The 12,280-nt window shown below is 42.7% G+C and overlaps 1 protein-coding gene across 1 annotated transcript in view; it reads left to right on the top strand.

Moving 5' to 3' along the window:
* Positions 1-12,280, top strand: part of mmp23ba (matrix metallopeptidase 23ba) — a 36,580-nt gene extending 24,300 nt beyond the window's left edge. Inside the window, exons 6-8 of the mRNA XM_068016892.1 lie at positions 914-1,024; positions 7,977-8,103; positions 11,896-12,280. Of these exons, the coding sequence (XP_067872993.1) occupies positions 914-1,024; positions 7,977-8,103; positions 11,896-12,070 (413 nt within the window). The 3' untranslated portion in view covers positions 12,071-12,280. The remainder of the gene's footprint in view (positions 1-913; positions 1,025-7,976; positions 8,104-11,895) is intronic.

Raw genomic sequence — 12,280 nt, 5'->3', positions numbered from 1 at the left:
CTAATCTGACTCATCTCACTGAGCCTGCCTAACAAAGTACTTTCAAATGGACATCTTCGGTGCTCTCAAAATTGATACAAAACATAAGATAATCACTAATAAATCCAGTAGGGAATTCAAGAGAAACTTCTTTACCCAGAGAATGGAACTCCCTACCAGAAGTATTTGAGGAGATGTAGTATAGATACATTTAAGGAGAAGCTGTATAAACACATGGGGGAGGAAGGGAATGGAAGGTTAAGATTTTAAGGTTGGTTGAAGAGAGATGGTAGGAGGCTTATGTGGAGCATAAACACGTGCATGGGTTAGTTGGGCCATATGACCCCTCTTTGTGCTGTACGTTCTATGTAAGTGAACTACAGATGGAATTTTGTTGTAAGATTCTGGTTTTCTTTTTCAACAGAAAGGAACATTTTAAATCTCTGGTATCTAAATGATTCTATGTGAGAATGCCTGTAGAAAAAGCATCACCAGTGTTTAATTATTATGCATCGAAGTTATCCCCTGACCAGTTTTGATGTTCATTAGCCAGTTCAAAACTGATTTAACACATTGTCCACCTATTCAATTTTATTTCTTCAATATTGTTTTGTAAAATGGTGTCACAGCGTATTGACATAGCAAACTGTGTTACAGATGTACAGTGACAAACGCTGGCACATGCTGTTTGCCACTTGAATTCCCAATTTTGGGCAGTCCTGCTGTAAGGAGAGCTACTGAGGAGACACTAGGAATTCCCTCACGGAGAAGAAAGGAAGAACCCTGACAAACTCAACTGTGGAATTGGCAGAGCTATTGTAATAGATCACAGAATAGTGTGCGAGGTGAAGACAAAGTATGAGGAATAGATAAGGGGGTGTGATTTAATAATTAAAAGTATAATTAATGACCCAACTTATTTCTTCATCTTAAGGTTGCCTGGACAGACTCGATGAATGTCCTTTCTGGGCTCAGAAAGGTTTCTGTGGAAAGGATCGTACTTTAATGAAGAAGCATTGCCCATTTAGCTGTGACTTCTGCAGAGGTACAGAAGCATCCTTTGCCATTCACTCAACAACTCTTCCCTCTTTGTGTTTTCATCTATGCTCACTGTAGTCACAGTTAATGTATGTTCACGTTCTGTTTTTAACCTGAGGTTATGGCAGTGGGAACAGTAAAATCATAGCCATCTGCAGCACATAGTCAACTGATTTCTAATTGTGAACTCATAAATTCTGCAATAACAACTGATTCCTATAGGGATGGAGGTCCAAACATTAGCATTAAGTGGAACAATTTTCCAGTAAAGGTTGTTCATTGTATCTACCTTGTTGACTTTGCTACAGCTATCAGCTGTTTCATGTCTACATACAGGTAGCACCCAGCAACCTTTCACTGCTTTCTCAAGATAAAAACATTCCATTTATCTCTTTCTTGCTTTATACTTCAGGCCAGAATTTTGTCACTAAACGTTCACCCTTGGCAGCCAACAGACAACCAAACAGCATTTTTGCGGTTAAAATGAATACAGTGAATTGAAGCTTAAATTTTAAAGTGAAAAGAGGGCAGTATTATGACCACATTCTTAGTAAAACTGGTTGGACTCAAGATTTTGCTACAATAAGTCCAGAAATTGGTAGCCATATGCTCCTCTTAGTGAAAACAGAATGGTTGTTCAACAACAACTTGTATTTATAAAGCACCTTTAATAAAGCGTCCCAAGGTGCTTCACAGGAGGTTTATAAAGCAAAATTTGACACCGAGCCACATAAGGCAAGATTAGGGCTGATGACCAAAAGCTTGGTCAAATAGTTAGGTTTTAAGGAGCGTTTTAAAGGAGGAGTGTGCAGTAGAGAGGCAGAGAGGTTTAGGGAGGGAATTCCAGAGCTTCAGGCCTTAGAAACATAAAAATTAGGAGCAGGAGTAGGACATTCGGCCCTTCGAGCTTGCTCCGCCATTCATTATGATCATGGCTGATCATCCAACTCAGTAACCTGTTCCCGCTTTCTCCCCATATTCTTTCATCCCTTTAAACCCAAGAGCTATATCTAACTCCTTGAAAACATACAATGTTTTGGGCTCAACTGCTTTCTGTGGTAGCAAATTCCACAGGTTCACCACTCTCTGGGTGAAGAAATTTCTCCTCATCTCAGTCCTTAAAGGTTTACCCCATATCCTTAGACTCTGACCCCCGGTTCTGGACTCCCCCACCATTGGCAACATCCTTCCTGCATCTATCCTGTCAAGTCCTGTTAGAATTTTATAGGTTTCAATGAGATACCCCGTCACTCTTCTGAACTCCAACGAATATAATCCTAACCGACTCAATCTCCCCTCATACGTCAGTCCCACCATCCCAGGAATCAGTCTGGTAAACCTTCGCTGCACTCCCTCTATAGCAAGAACATCCTTCCTCAGATAAGGAGACCAAAACTGCACACAATATTCCAGGTGTGGCCTCACCAAGGCCCTGTATAATTGCAGCAAGACATCCCTGCTCCTGTACTCGAATCCTTTCGCTATAAAGGCCAACATACCATTTGCCTTTTTTACCGCCTGTTGGACCTGCATGCTTACCTTCAGCGACTGGTGTATGAGAATACCCAGGTCTCATTGCATATTCCCCTCTCTCAGTTTATAGCCGTTCAGATAATCTGCCTTCCTGTTTTTGCTACCAAAGTGGATAACCTCACATTTATCCACATTATACTGCATTTGCCATGCACTTGCCCACTCACTCACTTGTCCAAATCAGCCTGAAGCCTCTCTGCATCCTCCTCACAACTCACCCTCCCACCCAGTTTTGTGTCATCTGCAAATTTGGAACTATTACACTTAGTTCCCTCATCTAAATCATTAATATATATTGTGAATAGCTGGGGTCCTAGCACCGATCCCTGCGGTAACCCACTAGTCATTGCCTGCCATTTGGAAAAAGACCCATTTATCCCTACTCTTCGTTTCCTGTCTGCCAACCAATTTTCTATCCATCACAATACACTACCCTCAATCCCATGCGCTTTAATTTTATACGCTAATCTCTTATGTGGGACTTTGTAGAAAGCCTTCTGAAAGTCCAAATAAACCACATCCACTGGCTCCCCCTCATCAACTCTACTAGTTACATCCTCGAAGCATTCTAGTAGATTTGGCAAGCATGATTTCCCTTTCGTAAATCCATGCTGACTCTGTCCGATTCTACCACTGTTCTCCAAGTGCTCTGCTATAAAATCTTTGATAATGGACTCTAGAATTTTCCCCACTACCGACGTCAGGCTGACTGGTCTATAATTCCCTGCTTTCTCTCTACCTCCCTTTTTAAATAGTGGGATTACATTAGCTACCCTCCAATCTGTAGGAACTGTTCCAGCTTCTATCGAATCTTGGACGATGACCACCAATGCATCCACTATTTCTAGGGCCACTTCCTTAAGTACTCTGCGATGCAGACCATGAGGCCCTGGGGATTTATCGGCCTTCAATCCCATCAATTTCCCCAACACCATTTCTCTCCTAATACTGATTTCCTTCAGTTCCTCTATCTCACTAAACCCTGTGTTCCCCAACATTTCTGTTATGATATTTGTGTCCTCCTTTGCGAAGACAGAACCAAAGTATGCATTTAGTTGGTCAGGCATTTCTTTGTTCCCCATAATAAATTCCCCTGTTTCTGACTGTAAGGGACCTACATTTGTCTTCACTAATCTTTTTCTCTTCACATACCTATAGAAACTTTTACAGTCAGTTTTTATGTTCCCCACAAGCTTGCTCTCGTACTCTATTTTCCCCTTCTTAATCAATCCCTTGGTCCTCCTTTGCTGAATTCTAAACTGCTCCCAATCCAAAGGTCTGTTGTTATTTCTGGTGAATTTATATGCCTCTTCCTCGGATCTAATGCTATCTCTAATTTCCCTTGTAAGCCATGGTTTGGCTACCTTTCCTGTTTTACTTTTGCGCCAGACAGAAATAAACAATTGTAAATAAAAACAAGAAATGCTGGAAATACTCAGCAGGTCTGGCAGCAGAGTTAACGTATCAGGACCTGAGTATTTCCAGCATTTCTTGTTTTTATTTCAGATTTCCAGCATCCACAGTATTTTGCTTTTATTATAGGAATAAACAATTGTTGCAGTTCATCCATGCGCTCTTTAAATGTTTGCCATTGCCTTTCCACCGTCATCCCTTTAAGTAATGTTTCCCAATCTATCATAGCCAACTCGCACCTCATACCTTCGTAGTTTCCTTTACTAAGATTCAGGACCCTAGTCTCTCACTCTCCATCTTGATGAAGAATTCTATCATATTATGGTCGCTCATCCCCAAGGGGCCTCGCACAACTAGACTGTCAATTATTCCCCTCTCATTACACAATACCCAGTCTAGGATGGCCTGTTCTCTAGTTGGTTCCTCAAGGTATTGGTCCAGAAAACCATCCCGTATACACTCCAAGAATTCCTCTTCTGTGGTATTGTGACTAATTTGATTTGCCCAATCTATATGCAGATTAAAGTCACCCATAATTACAGATGTTCCTTTATCGCATGCATCTCTAATTTCCTGTTTAATGCCATTCCCAACATCACCACTACAGTTTGGGCGTCTATATACAACACCCACTAACGTTTTTTGCCCCATAGTATTTCTCAGCTCTGCCCATACAGGTTCCACATTGTCAGAGCTATTATCTTTCCTCACTATTGCATTAATTTCCTCTTTAACCAGCAATGCAACTCCACCACCTTTTGCTTTTTGTCTGTCCTTCCTAAATACTGAATACCCCTGGATGTTCATTTCCCATCCCTGGTCACCTTGCAGCCATGTCTCTGTAATCCCGACTATATCATACCCGTTTACATCTATTTGCGTGATTAATTCATCCACTTTATTGCGAATGCTCCAAGCATTAAGGCACAAAGCCTTAAAGCTTGTATTTTTAACATTACTTGACTCCTTCCCAGTATTTTTCACTGGGGCCCTGTTTGATTCTGGCCCTTGATTTCTCTGCCTATCACTTTTCTTATTCCCCTGACTGTCTTTTGTTCTTGTCGTTGATCCCCCCACCCCCTCCTCTGACTCCTTGCAAAGGTTCCCATCCCCCTGCCATTTTAGTTTAACCCCTCCCCAACCACTCAAGCAAATACTCCCCCTTGGACATCAGTCCCGGTCCTGCCCAGGTGTAATCCATCCAGTTTGTACTGGTCCCACCTCCCCCAGAACCGGTCCCAATGTCCCAGGAATCTAAAACCCTCGGCCTCATACCATCACTTCTGCCTCGTATTCATCCGATATATCCTGCAATTTCTACTCTGACTAGCTCGCGGCACTGGTAGTAATCCTGAGATCACTACCTTTGAGGTCCTACTTTTCAACTTACTTCCTAACTCCCTATATTCTGCTTTTAGGACCTCATCCTTTTTTTTTTTTTTACCTACGTCGTTTGTACCAATGTGTACCACGACCACTGGCTGTTCACCCTCCGCCTTCAGAATGTCCTGTAACCACTCTGAGACATCCTTGACACTAGCACCAGGGAGGCAACATACCATCCTGGAATCTCTTTTGCAGCCACAGAAACGCCTATCTATTCCCCTTACAATTGAATCCCCTATAACTATTGCATTCCCACACTTTTACTCCTCCCCTGTGCAGCAGAACCAACTGTGGTGCAACAAATTGGGCTGTTGCTGCTTTCCCCTGAGAGGCCATTCCCCCCAACAGTATCCAAAGCAGTATATCTGTTTTGCAGGGGAATAGCCACAGGAGATTCCTGAACTGCTTGCCTAGTCCTCTTGTTCTGCCTGATGGTCACCCATTCCCTTCCTGCCTGTGGGGTCTGAGCCTGTGATGTGACCACCTCTCTATACGTGCTATCCACGATACTCTCCGCCTCGTGGATGCTCCAGAGTGTCCCCAGCTGCTGCTCCAGCACCAAAATCCGGGCTTCCAGGAGCTGCAGCTGGAGACACTTCCTGCGCACATGCTGGTCCCGGACACTGGAATTGTTCCTGGCTTCCCAAATAGAGCACGAGGAGTACACCACAGCTTTGAGCTCTCCTGTCATGGCTTAACCCTTTAAATAGCATTCGCAGCTGAAGACACGGCCATCAACCGTAAAGCAATTAAATTCAGGATGCTCAATAGGCCAGAATTAGAGGAGCACTGATCGCTTGGAGGGTTGTGAGGCTGTAGGAAATTATAGAGATAGTGAGGTGCAAGGTCATTGAGGGATTCAAAAACAAGAATGAGAATTTTAGAATTGAGATGTTGCTTAACTGGGAGTCAATGTTGGCCAGTGAGCACAAGGGCTTAGTGCAAGTAAGGACACGGGAAGCAGCATTTTGGATGACCTCAAGTTTACAGAGGGTGGAATGTGGGAGGCTGGCCAGGAGAGCCAAGACTCAAGGCAAAAAAGGCGTGGATGAGGGTTTCAGCAGCTTCCTGGAACTGTATACAGTCTGTTTCTCTCTCACTGTTCAAGACTTCACTTTGTGATTTGGCCAATGATTTTCAAAACTCATCACAACTCCCATCACTGTAGATCTAAGTCATAGAGTTATACAGCACAGAAACAGGCCCTTCGGCCCATCAAGCACCTATCTATTCTAATCCCATTTCCCTGCACTTGGCCCGTAGCTTTGTATGCTATGGTGTTTCAAGTGCTCATCTAAATACTTCTTAAATGTTGTGAGGGTACTTGCCTCCACCACCCCTTCAGGCAGTGTGTTCCAGATTCCAACCACCCACTGGGTGAAAGAAGTTTTGCTCAAATCCCCTCTAAACCTCCTGCCCCTTACCTTAAAGTACTCCAGCTGTGGCCTAACTAGCGTTTTATACAGCTCCATCATGACCTCCCTGCTCTTATATTCTGTGCCTCAACTAATAAAGCCAAGTATCCTATATGCCTTCCTAACCACCTTATCTACCTGTGCTGCTGCCTTCAGTGATCTATGGACAAGTACATCAAGGTCCCTTTGACCCTCTGTACTTCCTAGGATCAGACCGTCCATTGTATATCCTCTATATCCCTTGATATCTAGGGTTCCCTGGACTAGTTGGTCCTACCCTTCACCTTTATGGGAACATGTTGGCCCTGAACACTCTCTCTCTTCCCTTTTTGAATGACTCCCACCGGTCTGATGTAGACTTTCCTACAAGTAGCTGCTCCCAGTCCACAGGCCAGATCCTGTTTTATCATATTGAAATCTGCCTTCTCCAATTCAGTACCTTTATTTCCGGTCCATCTTTGTCCTTTTCCATAACTACCTTAAATCTTAGAGTTATGGTTACTATCCCCGAAATGCTCCTCCACTGACAGTTCTACCACTTGTCCGGCTTCATTCCCTAGGATTAGGTCTAGTACTGCCCCTTCTCTTGTAGGATTTTCTACGTGCTGGCTCAAAAAGCTCTCCTGTATGCACTTTAAGAATTCTGCCCCCTTTAAGCCTTTTGCACTCAGACTATCCCAGTTAATACTGGAGAAGTTGAAATCCCCTACTACCCTATTATTTTTGCACTTCTCTGAGATTTGCCCACATATCTGTTCCTCTATCTCTCCCTGACTGTTTGGAGGCTTGTAGTACACTCCCAGCAATGTGATTGCCCCTTTTTTGTTTTTAAGTTCTACCCATCTGGCCTCATTTGACGAACCTTCTAAGATATCATCCCTCCTTACTGCAGTATTTGACTCCTTGATCAATAGTGCTATGCCACCTCCTCTTTTACACCCACCCCTGTCACACCTGAAGATTCTATACCCTGGAATATTGAGCTGCCAGTCCTGCCCTTCCCTCAACCATGTCTGTGATAGAAATATTATCATATTTCTCTGTTAATCAATGCCCTCCATTCATCTGCCTTACTTGTAAGACTCCTTGCGTTAAAATAGATGCAATCCAGCCTTGCATTATTTGCTTGTGCCTTAACAGGTCTATATTTGCTCTGTCTTCCAGAATGACTTAGTTTCTCTTCTATATTTGTGAATATATGTCATTCTGCAGATCCTCCCATCCCAACCAATGCACCTACAACTGTACCACCCAGGACTAAGGTTAGGCAAGTTCCCAAAGGACGGAATGTTACGGTTCAATGTGGACAAAAAATTGCTCATAAGAAAGGGATATTGCAGTAAGTAATGTGTTCTTCAAATGCTCCATATTTTTGAATGTGTTACTTTGGTAACTTAATACTGCATATGATTTATTTCCATTTTGGGCAGCTGGCGTGAGCATCAAGAATGACCGAAGCTAGTTAGGTGCGGAGTATTAAGTTCCCTTCACTTTGCTCCAGCAATGTATTTTCACCCCAACCTAAGGATAGCACCTCTATATAAACCAGTGTTAACCATGGTGTAGCCATCTTTATGGTGTGACAACGAGGTGAGGATGGGGTCTCGGTCTCCCCTCTTGTCCCTTTCCTGGGTTGGCCGTAACAGGGTTTATCTTTTAAAACAGTGATTTTTGCTTCCCCACCACAGTGAGCCCTTGCTCACTGCACTCTAATTGTAATTGCAAAAGAACCAATCAGATAGGTCTTCTTAGGTTGAAACAAGAATGATGTAAGTTTATTAGCCTTACCACTCTAACCTGGTTAAAATACTAAAATACATGATGTAACCCCACTCGCATGCATATGAGAGGTGCACGCACACACAAATAGATACAGAGGGGGAGAAAGAATTGTCGGTGGGGGTTGAAGTAGAATTTGTAATAAATGGAATACAGATATGATTGGTAGTGTCCTTGATTGAAGTGAAGGTCTTGGAGTTCTCACTGGGGCCCAGTGCACAATTTCAGACTTGCTTCTCTGGTACCAGTCGGCCAAAGAGGTGCTTTGTCTGTAGTCTTGAAGTCTAAGCTGCCACTGTGGGTTCCCTGGGACTTTGCTGGAGAGAGACTTTTCTTCTGCCAGTCCAGTTGCAGTCTTTTCCTTTCTGTGTGGCACAATTTAAAAAGCCCCCATCTTATCAGCAGGTAGGTCATGTGACCATCCCTTTGTTTGAAACAGCAGCTTCTTGGAAGGTTGTTGGATTTCAAAGCTTTCCAGACACACTCGGTGGAGGATGGAGTTCTGGCTCTTACACAGTCAAAGGATGTTGATCACCACTGTTGCCCAGACCAATCTTGTTAATTGAATCAAGGAGCACCCCCATTGTGTCTCAGAATGCAAATGTGCAACCATGTTTGCAGACATCAGCTCTGCTTTTTTTACACAAGTTATTTGCAATGTCTAGTAAAACGTTTCAAGTAGTGTCCCATATGAGAAAATTAATATGTTTCCATTTGGTAGGTGTGATTTTCGTCACAATGGTCTTTCCATGTGAGATTACAAATTTTGTACCAATTATTAGATACAGTTTACTCCTGTAGACCCATCCTCACTCGGAGTTGGGTTGAGATTCATTTTGCAGAAGATGTATTGACAAAGACTGAGAACACTTTTAGTCTGCAGTGATGGATGCATCTGCCCTCTTGGGTGAACATAAAAGAACAATGGTACTGTTCTGAAAAAGAGCAGTGCAGTTCCCTTTGGTGTCTTGGCCAATATTTATCCCTCAAACAACATCCCTAGAAAGATTATCTCGTCATTATCACATTGCTGTTTGTAGGAGCTTGCTGTGTGCAAATTGGTTGCCACTTTTCCTTTATTACAACAGTGACTACACTTCAAAAATATTTAAATAGTTGTAAAGCACTTTGGGATGTCCTGAGATTGTGAAAGGCGCTATAGAAATGCAAATTCATTCATTGTTATGTTTGTTTTATTTTTGAGAGTTGTATAATTTGAACCTGAACAAGCCCCTCCAGCTCTTCTGCGATCCAATATCTTTCGTTTGGAGACACATCTAACAGTTTTGGACTGGCTGCAGTCTGTTTTACCACTGACATGAGATGGCCTGAGAACTAACTGCAAGCAGCACTGACAGGACCAGATGCCCAGAAATTGAAGGGATCATGAAGAAGGATTTCGTACAGCTCACGACATTCGCCCAACCTGTTTTATTTTTTTTCAAATGTGGGCTAGAACAAATAACATTTGCTGGCTAGGCATGCTAGTGGCATATTATGTAAACAGTTGATTCACATGCACCCAAACAAACCCTCTGCCAGCAGCAATACAAATAAGAAAAAAATTAACAAAAGACAATACTAGGTCTGCATTTAATAAGCTAATGGGAGCTGGGGCAGTAGCTGGATTTTCCTAAGTGATCCTGGGCTATAGAAGACAAAAGAGGCAGGCTTCCTGTTCCTGATCACTGTCCAATGATGCCTGAAATGCATACATGTGGAGCCCAGAGGCAAGGCAGGCTGCTCTACATTGAAGTAATCTGGTGGCACTGACTGAGAAGGCAGATGTGCAGACTGAAGCTTTGGTAAGGCAGCCCAGTGTGATGGATGCTTCTGGAGTTTTGTGAATCTCCCCCAACAGGGGGAGGGTGGGGAAGTATTTTGAGTAATAGCTAAATTGAAAGGAGTAAAATTAGTTGGCCATTATAGTCTCAGCACCACAAGAGGTTTTGAATTGAAGTAAAGCAGCTCTAAGTGGAAAGCTGGAGAGAACACTGTGATTACTGTACATCATAGCTCCTTATAATTTCACACACAATCTCGATTAATCTTTATTAAGATTCAATTTATGGCGGGCAGCCATAAAGACAGGGCTAAATTGTGGCGAGTCGAAGAGACTTAGTAGTTGGCAGGAAAAAAGACAGAGGCGCAAGGGGAGAGCCAACTGTGCAACAGCCCCAACAAACAAATTTCTCCGCAGCACCTGTGGAAGAGCCTGTCACTCCAGAATTGGCCTTTATAGCTACTCCAGGTGCTGCTTCACAAACCACTGACCACCTCCAGGCGTGTATCCATTGTCTCTCGAGCTAAGGAGGCCCAAAAGAAGAAGATTCAATTACAATGCAGACATCTGATATTTACAGCATTTAGCTCTTGCTATTTTTAATTGACTTTCTGCTCTGCCAATGCTGTTTATCCAGTTGTCAGTGCTAGGTCTAGTCAAGGATGTCCTTTTACTAGAGTGCCTCATTGAGCATTGTTACATTTTCTAACAATTCATATTCTATATCAAAGCTATTTAATTATCTAAGTTTATATACATTTTTTTGTTAATGTTCATTTAGCTGCTAAGATTTCTATAGTCTGCTTCTTGGGCCGTACGTTCAATGTAATTATCCTAGATAACCAAATTGAATTAGTGCCACCTGCAGATTAAATTTGGAACTGCCTGTAAAATTCCATGTGTCCTCTCTCTGGGTTTTTATTAATTCCCATTGCCCTGCCACATTCCAGTGGCTCTGATCTCACCCTTGTCTCTTGCACCATCTCTGTCCATCATTTTCATTTCTTCACAGCATGAAGGATTTTTCAGACTAACAGTCTTGACGGGTCACAGCATAACTATGTGAGCAGCTACTAGGCTGGTTAGTCCTGCCCGGTGAGGTTTTATGGGTTCCCACAATGACAGGGATGGTAGTGAGAAATCCTGCTGAATGTCAACCCGGTATTTGGAGATGGTGCTCTGGTGTCCACTTGCCAGCATTGTTTGCCCCAGAGGCCCACTTATTTAATAAATGAGTGCATCTTCCTAGGTGGTGTTCATAATGGCCAGAGTTTTCTACTTCCGCACTCACCAGCCTCAATTTTCCATCTGTTGAAGTGAATGGGTGGATGATTGCTGGCTCGCAATTGCTGAAGTGGAAACCCTCTCTAATATTGCTCCTGCTCTTCTTCAAATGGTGCCATAGCATCTTTTACATAGGGCTGACGGGGGTCTTGGTTTGACATCTCGTCCAAAAAAAACCCAGCTGAAATGAAAAGTTTTTGTACAAGCCGAAGACATAGTCCACCATTGTAGGCTGCTGATTGACACTTGTTAATACCAGATTCATGAGTTTAAATTCTTTTTCAGATGGTATAAAGATGGTGAACTATTAGAGTTTTCATATCCTGGTTACATCTTCATGAGGGGCAATAAACTCAGCATCATCGCCAATGCCATCAATGAAGGAACCTACACTTGCCTAGTGAAGAAAAAAGGCAAAATCCTTACAAAATACTCCTGGCAGGTAGTGGTTAAAGAGTAAGAAGCTGGTTAAACTAAAGGATGTCTGTAATTACTTGCTAAACATATAATAGTGACTGGGTTAGATGTTTATAATTTTATGGCATTTTAAAGATACTGATCCTGCCTCTGTATGGTAATTTGTATTCAGCACTGTAGACGTGGAAGTATCTGCTTATGCTATAAATTGGTTTGTTTGAACAGTGATCTTTAAAGATACATTAAATCTGAC

Source organism: Heterodontus francisci, chromosome 37 (genome assembly GCF_036365525.1).
Source record: "Heterodontus francisci isolate sHetFra1 chromosome 37, sHetFra1.hap1, whole genome shotgun sequence".
Taxonomy (NCBI): domain Eukaryota; kingdom Metazoa; phylum Chordata; class Chondrichthyes; order Heterodontiformes; family Heterodontidae; genus Heterodontus; species Heterodontus francisci.
This window is presented reverse-complemented; position numbering and strand designations above follow the sequence as displayed.